This window comes from Prionailurus viverrinus, chromosome B1 (genome assembly GCF_022837055.1).
Source record: "Prionailurus viverrinus isolate Anna chromosome B1, UM_Priviv_1.0, whole genome shotgun sequence".
Lineage (NCBI taxonomy): Eukaryota > Metazoa > Chordata > Mammalia > Carnivora > Felidae > Prionailurus > Prionailurus viverrinus.
In genome coordinates this window covers 42872682-42895227 of record NC_062564.1, presented here as the reverse complement: position 1 = coordinate 42895227, position 22546 = coordinate 42872682, and the positions used below count along the sequence as shown (strand labels likewise).

At 34.7% G+C, this 22546-nt stretch overlaps 1 protein-coding gene across 5 annotated transcripts in view; it reads right to left on the bottom strand.

Moving 5' to 3' along the window:
• LOC125164584 (disintegrin and metalloproteinase domain-containing protein 18-like) overlaps positions 1-22546 on the bottom strand; it is a 153579-nt gene that overhangs the window by 84626 nt on the left and 46407 nt on the right. For all 5 annotated transcript variants that reach the window (XM_047857406.1, XM_047857408.1, XM_047857407.1 and 2 more), the window contains 2 exons: positions 11091-11227; positions 7461-7644 (listed from right to left, as the gene is read on the bottom strand). In XM_047857406.1, the coding sequence (XP_047713362.1) occupies positions 7461-7644; positions 11091-11227 (321 nt within the window). The remainder of the gene's footprint in view (positions 1-7460; positions 7645-11090; positions 11228-22546) is intronic.

The window sequence follows — 22546 nt, the reverse complement described above, 5'->3', positions numbered from 1 at the left end:
TTTTGAATTTATTTTTTGTGTATGGTGTAAGAAAGTGGTCCAAGGTCATTCTTCCGCATGACGTTGTCCATTTCTCCCAGCACCATTTGCTAAAGAGATGGTCTTTTTTTCCATTGGATATTCTTCATGCTTTGTCAAAGATTATTTGGCCATATGTTTGTGGATCCATTTCTGGGTTCTTTATTCTATTGATTTATGTGTCTGTTTTGTGCCAGTATCATACTGTCTTGATTACAGCTTTGTAATACAGCTTGTGATGCCTCTAGCTTTTTCTTTTTCAACATTACTTTGGCTATTCAGGGTTTTTTGTGTTTTCACACAAATTTTAGGGTTGTTTGTTCTAGTTCTGTGAAAAATTTTGATAGGGATTGCATCGGTGTAGATTGCTTTGGGTAGTATTGACATTTTAACAATATTTGTTCTTCCAATCCATGAGCATAGAATGTTTTTCCATTTCTTTGTGCCTCTTTCAATTTCTTTCATAAACTTTCTACAGTTTTCAGTGTACAGATATTTTACTTCTTTGGTTAGGTTTATTCCTAGGTTTTTTTTTTTTGGTGCAATTGTAAATGGGATCGATTCCTTGATATCTCTTACTCTTTTATATCTTTATAGATATCTTTATCTGCTTCATTATTGGTGTATGGAAATGCAACCAATTTCTATATGTTGACTTGATATCCTGAGACTTTACTGAATTCGTGTATCCGCTCTAGCTGTTTTTTGGTGAAGTCTTTTGATTTTCTATGTAGAGTATTATGTCATCTTCAAAGAGTGAAAGTCCAACTTCTTCCTTACCAGTTTGGATGCCTTTGCAATGGGCTTTCTCCCTAAGATCAGAAACATGACAGGGATGTCCACTCTCACCACCTTTGTTCAAAATAGTCCCAGAAGTCCTAGCCTCAGTAACCTTCTATATGTTTAGAATATTTGCTTGCAGCTTATTGTTTATCTTATTAATGGTGCCTGTCATTTTGTGAAATTTGTAATGTTCTTCTTGATGACTATTGGGTTTTATGTCTCCTTACCATGACCTCCATTATGTAAAGACTTATCAATACTTTATATTTTAATGCTATTTAAAACATACATATTTATTTTTTTCTGAAATTTATCTCTCTATATTTTGTGGAATATTCATTCTAATATTTATTAATTGTCATTATATTTGTGAATACAAGAACAAATGCACACATCTGCATGTATGTGGGTAGGTTCATAAAACAGAGCTTCCATTTGTGAAAAATGAGGGATATTTATGAAGATATAGATGTCCATGCCATTCTGCCAAAGACCTCCTGGAACATATCTGTAGTTGAACAAGTTGGATTCATTACTATTGTCAGCAAAAGAGGACATACACCATGTGAAACTATTGTAGTCCTCAGTGAGAGGATGTAATTACAGGATTAAAGCTTGTGTAATTTGAGGGGATTTAACAAATCTGGGCATTGCCACATTAGATGCTGTTAGAAACAAAGGGGTACATCTCTGAGTATTCTAAGAATTCTTATCTAGAAGAGGAAACTACAGCAATACTAAATCAAAATTGGTAAAGGAATAGTAATTACTCATATTAGCCAGGATGGGAGGGTGTTTGGTCATTTCTGTGACTTGAAAACTTTTCAAGTTTTACTTGTATTCAGACATAGTGTCCTTGCTATTTTTCTTCATCCATCATGATCACAGACATTGACCTTTTATGAAATTGTTTATGTTCAACAGGAGACCCACCTAGCCTATCTGTGTCAAGCCAGCTCCTAGCAACACCAAGGCCCGGCTGATATTATTAGGCCAGATCCTGCATGTCAGGGGTTACTTCTCCCTTCCTTATAGGCACTGCACTGGATTTATAGATAAACCCTTATGACATTAACCATTTCCATCCTGAGAATAAATGTTATATATCTATATAACTTGTACATGTTTAGATAGTTAAATTAATTGATTATATATATATATGTTGATATATAAATAGATACATATATATAAATGTCAATTTTCACTTCTTATTCCAATGGCCAATACCACATTGAATGAAATCAAATAGCGTCATAGTATGTTTGATGATTGTTAAGGCAAGATTTCCCTCAAACCAACTCTTTTTCTAAAAAGTTACTTGTATTCTTCTATAGATCCCTTTAGGAAAAACTTTCAAATAAACTATCCAAGTAACATTATTCCTAATCAATATTCTAAATATCCTTATACATTGATAAAATTGATATATTATTATAAGGATAATTACACTATCCATGCAGTCATTGAATCAATAAGCATTTATTGAGTACTTTGTATGTATCAGATACTAGTCTTGTGATCAAGCAATGGTCAAGATATGGACTATATTCATTTTAACTTTCTGTAATTTTTGGGGGAATAACACTTCATTTTAATTACTGTGTATGTGTGTTTATGTGTGCACATTTGTATGTTGAATTTGCTGTGGATGGTAATTGTCCCAAATTATTAATATGGATGCATAAACTCATTTAGTTTTCATTTCTAGATGAAAAAAATGAGTATATCACTTTTTTCTATAATTTAGAAAATATATCAAATTAGCATAATTTCTTTTTTTTAATTTGAATATAGTTGGCACAAAACATTACATTAGTTTCCAGATGTACAAGATAGTGATTCAACTTTTCTATACATTATGCTATGCTCACCATAAATGTGGCTACCGTTTGTCACTATACAATGCTGTTACAGTATCGCTGACTCCATTGTCTATGCTGTGCTTTCATTAATTAAAAAAATCACCAACAGAGCCATGTGGTGTGGACTTTTCTTTGATGAGGAGTTTTGAAAGTATAGATAGGATTTCTTTAATATATTTTTCTTAATAATGCTATTCACATTTTAAATTTCTACTCATGTTGGTGTTTGCAAGTGCTTTTTTCAAGGAATTTGTCTATTCAATTTAGGTGGTTAAATTTACTAGTATAATGTTCATATCACCTTACCATTTTAATGTCATATTATATAAGATCTATATGATGTCTCATCTTTAGTTACTGTTATTGTTGAATTTTTATTACTGTTAACAGGGGCATATCTATGCCTATATCTATATCTATATCTATATCTATATCTATATCATCTGTCATCTGTCTATGTATCTATCTATCTATCTATCTAAACAACTTATATTTAGTTAATGGATGACTAAATGCAGAATCTGTGCTAACCTTGGATCCATTGAACCTACTGTGAGGTGGTCTTTTTCAAGGGCTCCAGGTATTACCTGGATTCTCTATACACTCACCCTACTCCTTATGGTGTTTTGGGTCCTCTCATGTGAGTACCATGAGCAAAGATTCTGCATGCAATCATCCTATATGATCTGGGTATTTCCCATTTCCCCAGTGTATAGTTAATCCAGTAAAAGGCTATAGGTTACTCTATTGGAGAGGGGAATGACTGAGGAAAGTGCTATTTTCTATCGTTACTGGAGATTGCAGGATTTCATCGTCTATCTGAATAGTGAGCGCAAACTCTGATACTCGCTTGGGTCTGGAAATGTAGCAAGAGACTATAAATTTCCATTTGTAGCAATTGGCATCAGTCCTCTACTTTTTCTTTTTTTTTTTTTAATTTTTTTTTCAACGTTTATTTATTTTTGGGACAGAGAGAGACAGAGCATGAACGGGGGATGGGCAGAGAGAGAGGGAGACACAGAATCGGAAACAGGCTCCAGGCTCTGAGCCTGACGCGGGGCTCGAACTCACGGACCGCGAGATCGTGACCTTGCTAAAGTCGGACACTTAACCGACTGCGCCACCCAGGCGCCCCAATCTTCTACTTTTTCTTAATTTTTAGTTATGTAAATAAAGAAATATGGTAACTGGTGACCCAGATCTTTCTTAACTATTAGTATAAATCCATGCAGCTCAAAACCATAGTTTCCATCTATGCTTTTCTTCCCTTTATGCTAACTACATCCATTTGGCTGATATTGCTAAGTACTGCCACTTGGCCTCTGCTATTTTGGTATTCAATGATCCCTAGTGACACAGGGTGCCCAACTCTGTAATGGTGCTTCCAATAGTCAATCCCTATCTATACAAGAAAGCTACCATTCAACAATACTTGGACCTTCTTAGTAGCACATTTTTTCATTGTTTTACTGAAAGCAGTATCTGGTGAGCCACCCAAATAATTGGATGCTAGATTTTTATTCTTACATTTTGTTATAATATGACCACTATTCTGAGTTTTTGAGACCCTTCCATATTTCTATATCAAGGTAGTTCTGGCAATAAAAAAATAATAAAACAGTTCTGGCATATGAACCTCATTTATTGTGGGCCAGACTGCAATATTCAAAGATTCATCCAGCAGCAAATCAAGACTGGCTCCAAATCTCCTTGCCTAATAGATCTTTATTCGGTAGAGATTATCATCCTATCAATAAACCCTACCCTATCCAGGCCTATATTTAACGCTGTGAGCCAGCATGTTTAGCATCTATTCATGGCATATTATCCAGGTTTTTGTACATACATATTAACAAATTCTACAAATTCTTAAAAAATAATCTCTTTATCCTAATAGCAGAAAGTACTTTCTCACTCGGGCTATACTTAGATTTGATGCAGTCTAGAATCAATGAGGGAAGGCAGGGACAGATCTTGAAAAGAACAAGCATCATCTTGTGAGACATCCATCGCTTGTGAACACATCTTTGTGTGGTCTCTAGGCAATGTGAAGCTACCTTCTTCCACCATTGAGCTAGCAGTGACTTCCCAGAACAGAGATTTCTGAGAAATTTGAAGGTTTAGGTTTCTAAAGTCCATCATTTCAAACGTCCTGAACCTATAAATGAGTACATTTTGTTATCTGGCCAGCAATACATCCACTTTCATAATCTTACCCTGAGTGTATGCTTCCTAGGAAAACTTCTGGTACCAGCTGATTTGGTTTTAGTTCCCCAAGAAACAGACCACTAAGCAAGGATGCAGACAAGTACTTTATTTGGAGAGTATACTAGCTCCGTAATGAGGCTGTCACAAATTACCAAAAACCTAGCAACTTAAATAATTATCTTATAGTCTATAAATCAAAAGTTTAAGTACATAAACTAGTCCAGATCCTCTGCTTATGGTATCACAAAGGTAAAATCAAGATGTCAATAGGGCTATGCCCTTACTGGAGGCTTTGGGAAGGAATTCACTTCAAGTCTCATCCAGATTGTCTGCCCAATTCCTTGTGGTTATAGTACAGGGATTCCTGTTTCCTTACTGGCTATCAGTCAAGGGCATGTTTTCTTCTCCTAGAAACTAATTACATTCCTTCTGTGCTTCCATGTTCCTTCCTTCAGCAACAGCAGGTTGGGTCCCTCTTTCCAAATATTTTTGAGTCTTCTGCTACATTTCTGTGACTTCACTTAGAGAAAGCTCTCTGTTTTTAAGGATTCATTTGATTAGATTGGACCTACTGAGATATTCCAGGATAATGTCCCCATCTTAAAGTCCATAACCTTAATAACTTCTGCAAAGTACCTCAGTAATATAACCTACCACAATTCAAAGGATTAGAGTGAGGACATCTTTGAAGGTCTATTCTACCTACCACCAAAACACTAAGAGCAAGATGGGAGCAAGATGTTAAGGAAGGGAAACAAGCCAGTACATATAGGTTTGTGAGTTGCTTACTGCTCTCTTAAGCTAAATCTCACAGGTACTTCTAGGAAATGATATAAAATAGGGGGCATCAAAACATTTTATGTAAAGAGTGAAATATCAACTATTTGCAACTTTGCTAAAATAGTGCACCTTATGGCTTCTATTGCAAGTGTTCAACTCTGCCATTGAAGCACAAAAGCAGCCATAGATAATATGTAAATGTATGGTTGTCATTCCGATAAAGTTCCATTTACAAAAATATGTAGCAGCTGAATTTTGTCCACTGGCCAGTTTGCAGAACTCTGATACTGAGCATATTTCATAGAATTTCCTTGTAAGAGTCAAGGAATCTGGGGCAATTATCCACCAAATACCCTTCATAATTATTTGAGGGTTAATCGTTAGCCCCAAGTGCACTAAGTCCACCCTGCTGAAACCTGAGCATGCTACTGAGACCAGAGGAGGTACTGCAACGAAAAGTCTTAGATATTTGAAACAAATACTCTCTCCAGGAATAGTCAATGCTGAGAAGATACTGGTAGGCCACTGACAGTGTCTGTTGTAAGTGACAATATGTCTACAGCTGGTAGCTGTGGAAATTCACAATGTGCAGACCTAGCTCCAGATTCTGTTGCTTTATTCTATCCTTCATTAAAAATAACCAGGTTTTTTTTTTTTGTGGCAATTGGCACCGTATCTAGGAGGATGTGAATACAAGATGAGCATAGTATCACTAATTAGAAAACTAAGATGACTTTAGAAAATCTGAGATAACTGGAGGGGTGCCTGGGTGGCTCAGTCAGCTGAGCGTCTGACTCTTGATATCAGCTCAGGTCACGCTCTAATGGTTCATGAGTTTGAACCCCACATCAGGCTCCATGTTGAGTGTGGAGCCTGCTTGGGATTCTCTCTCCCTTTCTCTGCCCCTCCCCTGTTCTCTCTATTTCTTTCTCTCTCTCTCTAAAATAAATAAAATGAAAAAAAAATAAAAAAAGAAAATCTGAGATAACTGGAAAGCCTACATAGACACACACACACACACACACACACACACACATATATATATATATATATGTGTGTATATATATATACACACATACATATATATTAATGCTGGAAAATAGTGGAGAATTAAGATAACTTGTAGAGATTTAATATTTTGTAAACAAATGGTGGTGTACTTTTTTTAGATGGATAAGAAATTCATGTAACTTCTGGGGGACTAATAATGAAATTTTATTTTATTCAAATAGAGGGGAATTATGACATATTATGCAATAATGCTATTATAATAATGTTATTATAATTAGTATGTATAGAATATTTGGTTGATGAGACTGTGGTAGGCTGGATATATATATATATTTAGAAGTGAGCAAACAGGACAAGTTTTTGATCATTCTGAAATTGGAAATGCAAGAATGCTTGAGGATTAAGAAAAAAACATTATAATGTTTTACCATTCTTGCAACCAAAAGAAAGGGGAAAATTTGAAACAAACTCAGAAGAAGTTTGTAGAAAAAACAGAGACTGGGGCCACATACATGAGGAAATAAGTTGTGGATAAAAAGCCATTTGTTCAGCCTATGTATGCAAAACCTCTTCACTGGCATACTTGGGAACAGTGTGTACAAACCAAGTTTTCATGAATCATTTGACTTCTCAATTGAAGAGGGATGGAAAAGCAATTCATATATATCCTAACCACTACTCACTTTCATATCCAAGTTCCATATTGAAGACATAGTTGCATATATAATTCCAATACCATGAAAACCACTTATTAGAAATACAAGAAATTGTGCTCAAATTCCAATCTTTACTGCTTACCTCTTTGCTTCCACAGTCACATTCTTCATTAGGTTCCAAAATCCCATTACCACATACTGATTGATTTTGGTATGATGGTTGCAAATTTGAAAAGTTCTGAAGACATTTAGCCTCATATTTTGAAACAAAATTTCTATAGTCATGCATGCTGCAGTTGCTAAAAATCTTTATACCACTGGAACCCCTACAATGAAATAATAATCCTCAGGTAAATAAACCAGGTTAATAAAAGCCCATCTAAACGATGTTCCATATATAATGATATGAATTGCAAGATGGCTTAAATGAAAAAGTTGTGCCTTAGCAGAGATGAAGTCAAACATGATTACATTTTAATTTATCACTATTAATCTTTAATATTTTTAAAATGGCATTGAAAATGTATCTTTACAGGAAAGCAGTAAAGTTTAATGGTTAAATATCCACCTATCTATCATTTATCTATATATCATCTATTATCTACCGTCTATCTTTCTACCTGATACGCTCTTCAGTCATATACCCAAAGTTTTCTTCCCTCATTTCAGTCAGATGTCTACTCACATGTAATTTTCTAAAGAGGTCTTTCTTGATGTTATATAAAGTTGTGTCCCTTCCCACATTCTCCTTCCACTGTCATTATTTATTTTTCTACATATATTAATCTATATTATTGTATCATGTAAAAATAAGCATATTTGTATTTTTTAAATCTTTTTTTATATGACTTAAATTTTGCACTAAAATATAAGTTCTGTGAAGGTCTTTATTTTCATGTTCACAGCTATATTTTTAGTGGGATATCTAATATATATGTCTAATAGATATACAATATATATTTTAAATATACTGTGTAAAATATTGTCTACTGGTCTTCTCAGTCAAGCCTGTCCCATCCACTATTCTCAGTTCCAGGCAACTTTAATCTTCTAGTTTCTCAAGATGATAACATTGGTGTAATCCTGCATGAGACTGCATGTTGGAATGGTAACATTTTGAATACATTGAATTAAATAAAATATATTAAAATATATTAAATATATTATATATTAAATATTTATTATATGTTAATAAAATACATTAAAACATATTGCTGCAATTAACTTCATCTGATTAAAAAAGGTTTTAATGTTTGCTTATTTTTGAGACAGAGAGACAGAGTGCAAGTCGGTGAGGTGCAGAGATAAAGGGAGACAGAGAATCTGAAGCAGGTTCCAGGCTCTGAGCTGCCAGCACAGAGCCCAACATGGGGCCCAGGCCCACAAGCCATGAGAACATGACCTAGGCCAAAGTTGGACACTCAACCAATGGAGCTACCCAGGCGCCCTATGATTTTTTAAATGTTTTAATGCAGCTACTAGAAAATTTACAATTACATATGTGGTTTACATTTTAATTCTATTTCACAGTTCCCCTCTAAGCAATCATGTCTGACACAGTAACTCTTAAACAGCTATATCTGTGATGAGTGATGTTCTGGGTTGACTCCAGAGCCTCCAAGGAAAGAAATGTATAACTGCCAAGGGTTTGGAGTTGGGAGAGTGAGGAAAAAAAAGGCATGCTTTAGCTTTCATTGATATACTCATTTGTAATGGAATCAATAGGGGAAAGTGTGAAGACTGTCACAAGGAAAAATATTTAAGCAATTTTTTCTATTACTTTTAACTATTTTGTTTCAATAGACATCAGTGCCACTACAGTTTTGCAGGCTACTGTTAGGCAAAAAGCTACAAATTTTGAGCACTGATATCTTTGTACACAAAATTAGCTTAAAAATAGACAGAGACCTAGGTTCTTTTCTACTTGGACCACATGCTTTCTGAGTAAAAATTAAGTGTTAGAACTTGAAGCTTTCAGGGGCACCTGGGTGGCTCAGTCAGTTAAACGTTCGACCTCGGCTCAGGTCATGATCTCACAATTTGTGAGTTCCAGCCCCACGTCGGGCTCTGTGCTGCCAGCTCAGAGCCTGAAGCTTGTTTTGGATTCTGTGTCTCCCTCTCTCTCTGCTCTTCCCCCACTCATGCTCTGTCTTTCTCTCCTTCAAAATTAAATAAACATTACAAAAAAAAAGAACTTGAAACTTTCATTTAAAACGTGTACAAAGCAATTTGTTTTTTTAAATCTCTGCCTAAAAGATGGCCATGAAAAGGAAGAAATGAATGTGTTAGCCTAAGTATATAGAATTTTAATAGACCCAGACATTTCAAAGTAAGTCTTAATCGACTGGTTTTTTGTGGAGAAAGTTACCATCGAGGTCTAAAGACAACTACAAAATAAGTTGAGTTAAAGCAGCTGTTTCAAAGTATTTTCATTTTTTATCCCAAACTCCAAGTGTGGGCTTGGAAACACTGAAAAAATTATTTCAGAGAAACACAGCTTTTCCTGCAACCCTAACTCTTTTTGAATCCCATGGACATTATTAACTTGGCAAAACCTCAACTATTTACTTTCTTTACTTATGCGTTTGATAGCTGAAATTACATGGGCCAAAATAAACAAACATGCTGTTTGAATTCATATTACTTTTGTAATTACTATTATTAAGTATCCATTCAAAAGGCCCAACAATCTTATCACATTCTGAAGTCATTTCTAATTTCTAGTCTCCAAGACATGTGTTTCGCGTCTTTTATCCAAGCTCTTATGCTCCTTTTTCTCAGCTTCCTATCAGAAGAAATTGTCCTCATCTTTCCACCTCCACTAACCAAACTACCTACATCTTTATTTACTCTGCTAACATCTTATCACAATAATTGAGTATACACAGCTCCAAAAAAAAGCCAACCTATGAGTGCCTGTGCAGCTCAGTCAGTAAAGCCTCAGAGTCTTGGTTTCGGCTCAGATCATGATTTCACGATTTGTGGTTTCAAGAGCCCCATGTCAAGCTCTGCACTGACTGTGCCTGCTTGGGATTCTCTTTCCCTCTCTCTGCCCCTCCTCTGCTTTCTCTCTCTCTCAAAATAAATAACTAAACATTAAAAAAATAAAAATAAATAAATAAAAGCCAGCCCCTGTACTTATGGACTAGATTCTATCCTAATTTACTCAGTGATTTTGTTAAGTCTTCATTTTACCCAGCATCATCACCCTTTCCTTCTTTTCTCTTTATTTCTTTGTCTATAGATAATGTAGTTCCTCTTATCTTAATAAAATTTTTAATGCTATTATTGTTCTAATTGTATTATGATTCTGCTGATTTATGTAGGTAGTCAATCGTAATATCTATAAATAAGGACAGTTTTTTTTTTTTTTCAAATGTTTCCTCTTTTTTCTTTCCCTTAAAATTCTGGCCAAAGCTCCCTGGACTATATCACTGAGGATAATTTTACATATCTTTGCTTTGAATGCCAAGTGCTATAACAGCCAAAACAATAATAGTACCATGTTTATATAGTATTTCAAAGTCTTTATAAATCTTAAAAATTTCCCTCTAATTCCCTCAGGTATTTCTTAATCATGATATTTACCACTTTCCTGGAGTTTTGTATCACTTAGACAGATTTATTACTAGGAAAATTCTTCAATACCTTTCCAATTTTTGACGTGGAGTGGAATATAAAGAATAAAAAATTCATCACATCTTGTAAACAACCTAACATATATATATATATATATATATGTAAAATAATTAAGAAGAAAAAAAAGCCTTACACTGCTTTATGATTCATTATGCATGTAGCTCTTGGACAAGAACATTTATTAATATCATCATATGTTAATCCCATTTTAAGGCCAAGTAGTTGAGCTATAATAACTGAAAATCCCTCCAAAGTTACTGCATCTGGATACTAAAGTAAAGAAGATTGAAGGAAAAACCATCATATAAGAAGTTAACAAAAGCAAGTAATCAATTAAATTAAAGCATTTTGTTCCCATAAAATTTTATATTTTAATACTCTTTATGTTAAGTATATTTTACAACATTATTTTGATAAGTCATTGACAGGACTATCCATACTGGTCATTTGATTAAGAACAATGCAAGAATGCAGGGAATGATCAAACTACCAGTATTCTCTGGTTTATAGTTTGACACACTCAAATTCTATAGCCATAAGCACACTTAGTATTTCTGATGCAATCAACATAAAACACATTTATGTAACTTTTCCATTAAATCAGTTCATCCAATTAGTAAATATTAACTCAGTGTACACATGTGTCAGGCACATTAACAGAAGATGAAAATGTAGTGGCATGCATGACAGAAATGGACATTGTTCACATGAGGAGCTTCCATTACAGAAAGGAAGAAAGAAAATAAACAAGAAACTTAAAACAAACTTCATCAATACAAATCGATCACAGAAAGTATTATGAAGAAGGGCGCCTGGGTGGCGCAGTCGGTTAAGCGTCCGACTTCAGCCAGGTCACGATCTCGCGGCCGGTGAGTTCGAGCCCCGCGTCGGGCTCTGGGCTGATGGCTCAGAGCCTGGAGCCTGTTTCCGATTCTGTGTCTCCCTCTCTCTCTGCCCCTCCCCCGTTCATGCTCTGTCTCTCTCTGGCCCAAAAATAAATAAACGTTGAAAAAAAAAATTAAAAAAAAAAAAAAAAGAAAGTATTATGAAGAAAATGAAGTACTCCAAAAGAAAATTCTGAGGAGGAGTAGAACCACTTAAAATTTATGAATTAATATTTAGGCTGAGGTGTAACACTTGGGAAATGACCCAGCAATATACATAGGAGTAAGGTATTTGTATGGAAGCTCATTAAAAGGTTGTAGTATAATGGATGAATTTTAAAAATAATAACAGAAATTAGAGATATAGGAAAAGCTATGGTAAGGACATTTGGAATGAGAAGTTATTTTAAAAAGGTTGCTGGTAGTACAGAGTCGTATTTCACATTATTTAACTTTTGATAAGTAAATTGTGAAACTTTTCTCATCCCTTTAGTCATCACAAGCAAAATTCTTAGAGTTTTTCTTATTTTTCTACATCAGTTGAAATTTATGGTGAATAAGATTTTAGTAATTCATGCCTAAAAGAAAAAAAAAAGATTGTACATATGTATGTGCAAGTGTGTGAATGAAAACATGGAAAAATCAGTTAATAGCTAATAGTTAATAGGTACCCTTTCTTTTTACACTATAAGACCAAAGTATAAAAGAAAGGAAAAAATTCCAGTAACAGAATTTGAAAGACAGATAAAGCCACAGCAAAACATGAAAGGTGATATCAAGCTGATCATCAGATTTTAAGACAGGTTGTTAACAACCATAAGCTGGCCTTTTAATGCCAGCTCAGAAAAAGAAAACATGCTCTTGTACTTCCATAATTCCACAGTTGAGAATGAATCCCCTCTATAAAGTTACACAACAAGGGGCTCCTGGGTGTCTCAGTCAGTTAAGCATCCAGCTTTACCTCAGGTCATGATCTCAGGGTTTGTGATTTCGAGCCCCGTGTTGGGCTCTGTGCTGACAGCTTGGAGCCTGGAGCCTGCTTTGGATTCTGTGTGTGTGTCTCTCTCTGACCCTCCCCCACTTGCTCTCTGTCTCTCGCTCTCTTTCAAAAATAAATAGACATTAAAAAAATTATAAAATATAAAGTCATACAGTAAAATAAAATAACCCAGTAGCTATATTGTGCAGGAAGACAAGACAATTATACAAAAAATTCTTAATAGAAATAAAAAAAGAGGACATCACTGTAGAGCTTGTTGATTAAAAGGAGCTATGATGTACAAAAGAAGGAAATTGCACCCTTATCTTACACCATTCACAGAAATTAACATGACATGGATTAAAGATTTACACATGAGACCTAAAACTGTAAAAGGTTTAGAAGAAAACATAAGCAAAAATCTCCTTCAAATTGGTCTTGGCAACAAGTTTTGGGTTTCACACCAAAAGCACTGGCAACAAAAGCAAAAATTAACAAGTGGTGTAACTACTGGAGCAACCCACATGTTCACTGATAGATGAACAGATAAGGAGTATGTGATATGTGTATGTACAATGGGATATTATTCAGCATATAAAAGAATGAATCTTGCCATTTGCAACAACATGGGTGGACCTAAAGGGTATAATGCTATATAAAGTCAGTCAGACAGAGACAAATATCATATGATTTGTCCCATATGTGGGATTAAAATAAAACACAACAAAACAAATGAATAAGCAAAGAAAAAAAAGAGACAAAAAGAAGTCCTAAATACAGAGAACAAACTCATAGTTGCCAGAAGGGAAGTTTATTATTTATTTTATTAAAAATAAAAAACTCATAGAACTGAAATATAAGTAGAAAGGAAGCAGGATATAAGTTCAACAAACAAATCAAGTGTATTTCTATATATTAGAAATACACTAGAACAATTGAAAACTGAAATTGAAAACACAATTCTATTTACAATTTTTTCTTTAAAAAGTTAAAACATTTATGTATATGTATCAGTTTGCTGGGGATTCCATAACGAAGTACCACTACTAGGTGGTTTAAACATCAATTTTTTTTTCTCATAATTTTAAAGGCTGAACATCCCAGATCAAGATGCTGGCAGGGCTGGTTTCTAAGTCCTTTCTCCTTATGTCTTCATGTGGTCTGTTCTCAGTACATATCTTGCCTCAATCTCTTCCTATAAGAGCACCAATCATATTGACCTGATTTTCATTAATTACTCCTTTAAAGGCCTTCTCTTCAAATACAGTCACATTTATGAGGTACTAGGGGTGGGATTTCAATCTATCAATTTGGAGAGGATATAAACCAGCCCAACAAATGGTAAAAATGAAACAAAACATGTAAGGAACTATATGCTAAAACTTAGAATATTTTGAAGAAATAAATCAAAGAAATCCTAAAGAAAGTGAGAAACACCGCATATTCATGGCTTTAAAAAATAAAACAAAGTGAAGATTTCAATTCTCCCCAAATTGAACTATAGGTTTAATGCATTACCTAACAAAACAGCACTATGTTTTTAAAAATGGTTTTGAAATTTCAGTGGAAAGGCACTGAAATTAGAATAGTGAAGATAATTTTAAAAAGTAAGAATCAATTTCTGAAATTTTAAGCCTTACCACATAGAGTAATCAAAACAATGCAATATTGAAAGAAGACAGACAAATAGATTGATGAAACAAATAAAGTCCAGAGATAGACCCAGATAAGTATGCTCAAGTGAATTTTGAGAACGGTGCAAAATTTCAAGCAAGAGAATATCTCTTCAATAAATTATGTTAGAACATTTGGAAACCCTTAGCCAAAAAAATTCCTAAAAACTTAATAACTTATATCTCACTCAGCACATATTATTAATAAAAATAGGTCTTATTTCTAAGTGTTAATGGTAAACCTATAATAATTTTAGAAAACGAGTAAAACAGTCTAATGATTTGGGTAATGTACTATGGTTATTGAACAAGTTTTATTTGGGGAAATCTGAATAAAGGGTACATAAAGACTGTTCTACTGAACTTCTCATGAGTCTTATTTTTTTGCAAGAGAATAAGCCTAAATAACAAATAACACACAGAAATCATAGCATTGTAAGATCAAGCAGTGAAATTATTGAACACTATCAGAAGAAGTAAATCCAACTGTCAACCACTATGAAGTGTCTCAGTATCTGAAGGGAATTTAAGAAAACTTTCAGGTGAAAGCAATGCCAGTTTTTGATTAGTAACAAATTATTAGTAGCAATTAATTTTCATACCTAGATTTTAGTGAAAGCATAATTTGCTAGATCAAAAGAACCATTCCATTTAAACTTTTAATTATTATGCTATAACCAGGAAGAATGAAGAAATAAATTAATGAAGAAATAAATTCCTACACAAATTAACCAAGGCTTGAAAATCAACACTTCAGAACTTGAAAGCAGCAAAAAATAAATGACAGATTACACAAAAACAAACAATTCCATTATCGGTTGAATTTTCATAAATAACAAGGAGGGAAGAGTGTGAAATACATTTTAAGTACAGAAAGAAAAAGATTATCATCCCCAAATTATAAATCTAGCAAAAATAACACCAAAATTAGATTGAATAAAGATATTTTTACATAAAAAAGTAAAGAATTCATTGCAAGTGGTCATGAACTACAAAAATCGCTGGAGAAAGAGATTGAGGTTGAAACTAAATGATTCTAGATGAAAACATTTAAGTTTTCTGAGGATTTAACCTCAGAAAATTAAAGTATTGGAAATGATAAATATATGGGTAAATACAAGAGATTTTAGGTGGCTTAGTTTTGTTAAGAGTGCTATAACAATTATTAACTATTCAAGGGAAAATGAATAATATTATCTTGCAGATTTTTATGTATCTTAAAGCAAGGTTTCTACCTATGAAATAAAGTAACATAATTTAACTCTCCGTGAAAAGTTAAGTCAATTCCTAAAGACTAGGGGGAAAAAAGAACCTGAAGAGACCAGAAAAAAAAAATCCTTGAAAAATCACACAGAACTGGGAATGATTCATGATCACACCAGTCAGAATAAAAACATTCATAATTTATGAGGTTTTGGACAGAGTACATAGAATCAGAAGTCTACTGCCTCAGTTGTTTGGCAAGCTTTACTCTAAGATGAAATGAGTCCTGTTTCTACTTGAGAACATTTAAAATAACAGCGTGAAAGAAGCAAATTCTATGCAAGTACTTCAATTCTGTCTGAGAAAAGGGACAATAATACACACATAGACAAACACACATACTATTTATTTCTTTTTTTATGTTTATTTATTTTTGAGAGAGAGGGAGAGAAAGAGAGTGAATAGGGGAGGGGCAAAAAGAGAGGGAGACACAGAATCCAAAGCAGGCTCCAGGCTCTGAGCTGTCAGCACAGAGCCTGACATGGGGCTCAAACTCACGAACCATGAGATCATGACCTGAGCCGAAGTCAGACGCTCAGCCGACTGAATCACCCAGGCACCCCAACAAACATACATATTAATATGCAGCAACTGACAGTGTATAATTGAAAACAAGCAACCAAACAAAATTTAAAAAGCAGAGGATGCCAGTGAAATGGCCAAGTAGATAGTCCCAAGAACCCATCCCTCCGCAAAAACACTAATAATTTGAGGAAAATTTGTCAGAATCAATTTTTTCAGAACTCTAAAAAATAGTCAAAGTCTTACAAGCAACCAAGTGAATTCAGAATCAATGAAAAAGGCAACTTGAAAATTTATAGCTAGTATTTTAAAATGCTACCAGACTATGGAGGTATTTTCTTACATATTTTTTAAATGTATTAAAATTTTTAAGTCAACTCAAAAATGATAGGAAATCATCGTGGCATATTTATTTCCCCTACTCTTGCCCCAGTCTACAGCATGGATTTATTTCTGGGGTCTCCATTCTGTTCTATTTGTCTAGGTGTTTGTTTTGTACCAGTATCATACTATTTTGATTACTGTATATTTATAGTATATTTTAAAGTCAGAAAGTGTCATGTCTCCAGATAAGTTCTTCTTGCTTGAGATTTCTTTGTCCAGGATTTCTTGTGGTTCCATATAATATTTAGGGTTTTCTTTCTATTTCTGTAAATAATGACATTGAAGTTTTGATAAGGAATGCACTGAAACTGTAGATCGCTTGCGTGTAATATAGACATTTAAAAATATTAATTCTTGACCGCACCAAGGGACACTGAAGCGTTGCTTTGGGAACCAAGGGCCTTTCAGGTCTTGATTAGATCCTTTCTCCCAGAATTTTTCTGTTACTGGCTCATCTCCCTATGAGGTCCCAGTGTGCCGATTTCCGCAGTGGAGTTTTCTCTAGTCTCGGGACTATTTCCTAAATCACTGCGCTAATCTCACTCGTCTGCCTCTGATTACCGCAAGTATTTGTCGCGTGCTGGCTCTTGTCCCAGCTAGATTGGCTGTTTCGCTCGCTTCTCAGAGGGATTTTGGAAGAGGGGGCAGGTCCGGGGTACCTGTTGTGGGGGAGGAGGGGAGGAAGGGGGAACGGGCTTCTCCACACCTTTGCCCACGCAGGATCCCCAGGCTGTGACAGAAGAATCATTGTCTTTTCCGGAAGGTTTTAAATATGTGATACCTGGGGAGAGGGCAGAATTGGAGCCTGGTAGGAGCTGGGGAGGAGGGAGCATGGAAGGGTGGGAGATGCGCCAACTAAGGCGGTGTCTTTATTCCGCTATCTTTATTCTACACCATACCTTTGCCTAGTCAGGTTTCCCAGTCTGTACTAGGCATACCTCTCTCTTCTACGGGGATCTGAGGGGGATATTAGTCCCCAGTCTCTCTTTCCTTGACTGGATTGGAATTGATCCCAGAGGTTTCAATCTCAATTTACACATCTTGGGTGGAAGGGGTGGCGTCTTTGAACTTTTAAAATATTCAGTTTTTGCTGTTATATTTATCACTCTCTTCCTTTATGGATTCTGAATTTCGCTTCTTACATGCAAAGGTATTTTCATCCTTCGTTTAAAAAAAAAAACACCTTTAGGGGCGCCTGGGTGGCTCATGGTCATGAGCCCCTCCCCATTCATGAGTTCTAGCCCCCTGTCAGTCTCTGTGCTGACAGCTCAGAGCCTGGAGCCTGCTTCAGATTCTGTATCTCCCTCTCTCTCAAAAATAAATAAACATTAAATAAAAAATTTAAAAAAAATATTAATTCTTCCAATTAGTGAAGATGGGATGTCTTTCCACTTATCTGTATTATCTCATTCCTCTCATCAATGTTTTATAATTTTCATTGTGCAAATCTTTGACCAATTTGGTTAAGTTTATTCCTAAATATTTTATTCTTTTTGTTACTATTGTGAATGGAAATGTTTTATTGATTTCCTTTTTCAGATAGTTCATTGTGTATAAAAACATGACTAATTTTTGTAATGTTTATTTTGTTTCTGCAACTTTACTGAATTTAGTATTTCTGAGTCCTTTGTTGTTGTTTAGGGGTTTCTACATATATGATCATGTCATCTTCAAACAAGAGATAATTTTACATCTTCTTTTCCAGTTTTGATTTTTCTTTCTCCTTTCTTCCTTCCTTCTTTCCACCTTTCTTCCCTTCCTCCCTTCCTCTCTCTTTCTCTCTTTTTCTTCTCTATCTTCTTTTTCTTCTCCTTCTCCTTCTTCTTTTGTGTAATTGCTCTGGCTAGGACTTCCAGTATTATGTTAAATAGAAGTTGTGAGAGTGGGTATTCTTACCTTGTACCAGATCTGAGATGGAAAGCTTTCAGTTTTCCCTGGTTGATTATGATGAGCTCTAGGCTATTGCCAAATGATCTTCATTCTGTTGAAGGAATTTCCTTTTAAAACTGGTTTGTTGAGAGTTTTTATCATGAATGGATGTTGAACTTTCTCAAATGTTTTTCTGTTTCCACTAAGATGATTGTGTGTTTTTTCCTCTTTCATTTTGTTCATGTATTGTATCATATTGACTGCTTTCCATGTTTCGCCATGATCATATCCTGCTTAGTACTCTGTGTTGTGATTGCTTTCCACGTTCAACATTATGTTTCATCTCAGGGGTAAATTCCACTTGGTCATAATGTATAATCCTTTTAATGCAATAAATTATATTGAATTTTTTTTGCTAATATTTTAAGCTTTTGCATCTATGTGCATCAGGGATATTGGCCTGTGGTTTTGTTTTCTTGTAGTATCTCTTTTTCTGGCTTTTATATGAGGCTGATGCTGGTTTGTTAAAATATATTTGGAAGTGTTCTCCCTTCAATTATTTTGAAGAGTTTCAGAAGGATTGGTGTTAATTATTCTTTGAATTTTTGGTAGAAATCTCCAGTAAAACCATCTGTTCCTTGGCTTTTTTTTTTTGGTTGGGAGGCTTTGATTACTAATTGAATCTCTATTTGGTATTGCTTTGATCAAGTTTTCTATTTTTTTTGATTATTTTGGTAGGTTGTATTTTTCCAAGAATGTATCCATTTTTTTCCAGGTTATCTAATTTGTTAACATATAATTATTCTTAATAGTCCTTTTTTACCTCTGTAATTTATCCATTGTAATGTCTCCACTTTCATTTCTGACTTCATTTATTTAAATCTTCCCTCTACTTTTTCCTTAATTATTTTAGGTAAGAGCTTATCAATTTTATTTTTCTTGTCACAAATCCCAAATCCTAGCTTTGTCATTTTTCCCATTATTTTTCTATTCTCTATTTGATTTATTTTTCACTACACAAACTTTCCAAAAAAAATCCATAAATAGAGAAAACATAGCTCATTTTATGAACTCATCATTACCTTGATAGAAAATCCATAAATGCCATTACCAGAAAAGATAACTACAGTTTGATATACCCAATCACCATAAATGCAAAATTTCTTTTTTTCTTTATATATATTTTTTAATGTTTTTTTAAATTTATTTTTGAGACAGAGAGAGACAGAGCATGAGCAGGGAAGGGGCAGAGAGAGAGGGAGACACAGAATCCGAAGCAGGCTCCAGGCTCTAAACTGTCAGCAAAGCCCAACGCGGGGCTCAAACTCACGGACTGTGAGATCATGACCTGAGCCGAAGTCAGACACTTAACTGACTGAGCCACCCAGGTGCCCCTAAATGCTAAATTTATTAACAAAATTTCACCAACTTGAATCCAACAATATATGAAAAAGACAATACATCAAGACCAAGTGGGATTTATTCTGGGAACACAAAGCTAGTTCACCAATTGAAAATTCGTCAATAATATAGTCACCATATCAACAGACTAAAGAATTTAAAAATGTATGAGTTTTCAGTAAATACAGAGAAAGACATTTGACAAAATCCAATATTCATGTTTGGTGAAACAAAGAAACACAAAAAAATATCTGCTTAGTAGGAATCAAAGGGAGCTTCCTTATAAAGAGTCTCTCTATAAATCCTATAGCTAACATCCTATAAAATCATGAAAGACTGAATGCATTCCCTGTAAGATTACAAACAAGGCAAGGGTTTAGACTCTCACAACTTCTATTCAATATTGTACTGGGGATTCTAATTCATGGAATAAATTGAGAAAAAATAAAAGGCATGCAGATTAGAATGGAATAAACAAAATTGTCTCTATTCTCAGATGACCTATGTATATATCTGTCTATCTATCTATCTATCTATCATCTATCTATCATCTATGTAATCTACCTAAACATCTATATGTAGAGAATTCCAAAGCCTCTCAAACAACTCATATAACTGGGTTTCCTAGCTTACAGAGGATAGTGAACACAAAAAGCATAGCTAAGACATGGGTTAGTTTGATTAACTAGATAAATGTATTCAAATATCACCATGTGTAAAACAACATGAATTCCTTTCTTTTCAACTTTGCCAATTTCACTACAAATAGACATCTTTGCTCACGTTTCAGTCAATTGATAAAACTATTAAAGCCATTCTCAAATGTTTGAGCTGTCGCGCTAAATTTAAAAACTCAGATATTTTTACCTAGATTTATTTATTTATTTATTTATTTATTTATTATAAAATAAATATGATTCTATTTTTGTTTACTAGAACGCTTAGTATCTACCCCTCACTTGTTGCCCAGGAAAATGTCAACATAAATTAGCAAGATCTTATATGTTGTCTTGCTTTATGAGCTATCATCTTCTGGAAAGCCTTTACAACTTTTATTAACCTATGAGGATAAAGGCTGATGAGATTAAAATAAGGCAGGGTAAACTATGGTCCACAAACCCAATCTAGCCTATGACCAGTACAGCCTTCAAATAAGAATGGTTTTAGGGGAGCCTGGGGGGCTCAGTTGGTTAAACGTCTGACTTCAACTTAAGTCATGATCTCATGGTTCGTGGGTTTGAGCCCCATGTCAGGCTCTGCTGACAGCTCAGAGCCTGGAGCCTGCTTTGGATTCTGTGTCTCCCTCTCTCTCTGCCCCTCCCCTGCTCACACTCTGTCTCTGTCTCTCAAAAATGAATAAACAAAAAGTTTTTTAAATAAATAATGGTTTTATATTTTTAAATAATTAAAAAAATAAAAAAATAATATTTTGTGGCAAATTAAAATTATATGAGATTAAATTTCAGTATTCATAAATAAAGTATTATTGGAACACCACCATGCTCATAAATTTATATACTTTCTATATTGGCTTTTGCATTACAGTGGCAGAGTTAATGAGCTGTAATGTAGATTACATGGTCTACAAAGTCTGAAACATTTAGTACCTGTTCCTTTATATATAAAATATGCTAATCCTTAAGATAGAGCTTAGAGTGAACAGGTGTCATTATAAGGCATCCAATTCAAATGAAATTATTACAGGATCTTTACACAGAGAAGTAAGAAGTTTCACCTCACCACAGATGCGGACCAGCTACTTCAGTTGACCAAAACACTCTTAGAAGAATTTGTCATTTTAAATTTTGATCGGGGCTCCTGTTCTGAGGAATTCTGAGGTTCGGGGTATCTGGGTGGCTCAGTTGGTTAAGCATCCAGCTCTTGAGTTTGGCTCAGGTCAGGTTTGTGGGATCAAGCCCTTCGTGGGGCTCTGTGCTGACAATGCGGAGCCTGCTGGACGTTCTTTCCCCCCTCTCTCTGCCTCTTTTGTGTGCTTGCACATGCTCTCTCACTCTCTCAGAATAAATAAACTTAAAAAATATATTTAAAAAAATTTTTTTAAATAAAATGATCAGGTTCATCTTGGGTTCATCCATTGTTACAATCCCAAGTCTAAGGTCTCCTTCTAATTAATGTGCTAATTATAAAATAACAGATTTGGTCCCCGCTTGTCTTTATTCCAATTATTTTCTAATGCTTATTTGTTTTTGAGAGACACACAGAGAGACAGACAGACAGAGTGCAAGCAGGGGAGGGGCAGAGAAAGAGGACACACAGAATCCAAAGCAGGCTCCAAGCTCCGAGCTGTCAGCACAGAGCCTGATGCAGGGCGTGAATTTACAAACTGCGAGATCATGACCTGAGCTGAAGTCCGCTCAGCTTACTGAAGATGCTTACCTGACTGAGCCACCCAGGTACCCACCCCCACTTGTCTGTAATTCTGCAACATGAACAATTAATTGGGTAAATGATTCTCAGTTATACTTGCCTAGTGGTTACCAAAAAAAGGAGACGATTTTAAAGCCACTATAGGATCCAAGAAGAAAGAATTTTATAAAAGCGACTGGGGAAAAAAAGCAGCTGGTTAACAGATAAATTATTGATAAACCAACAG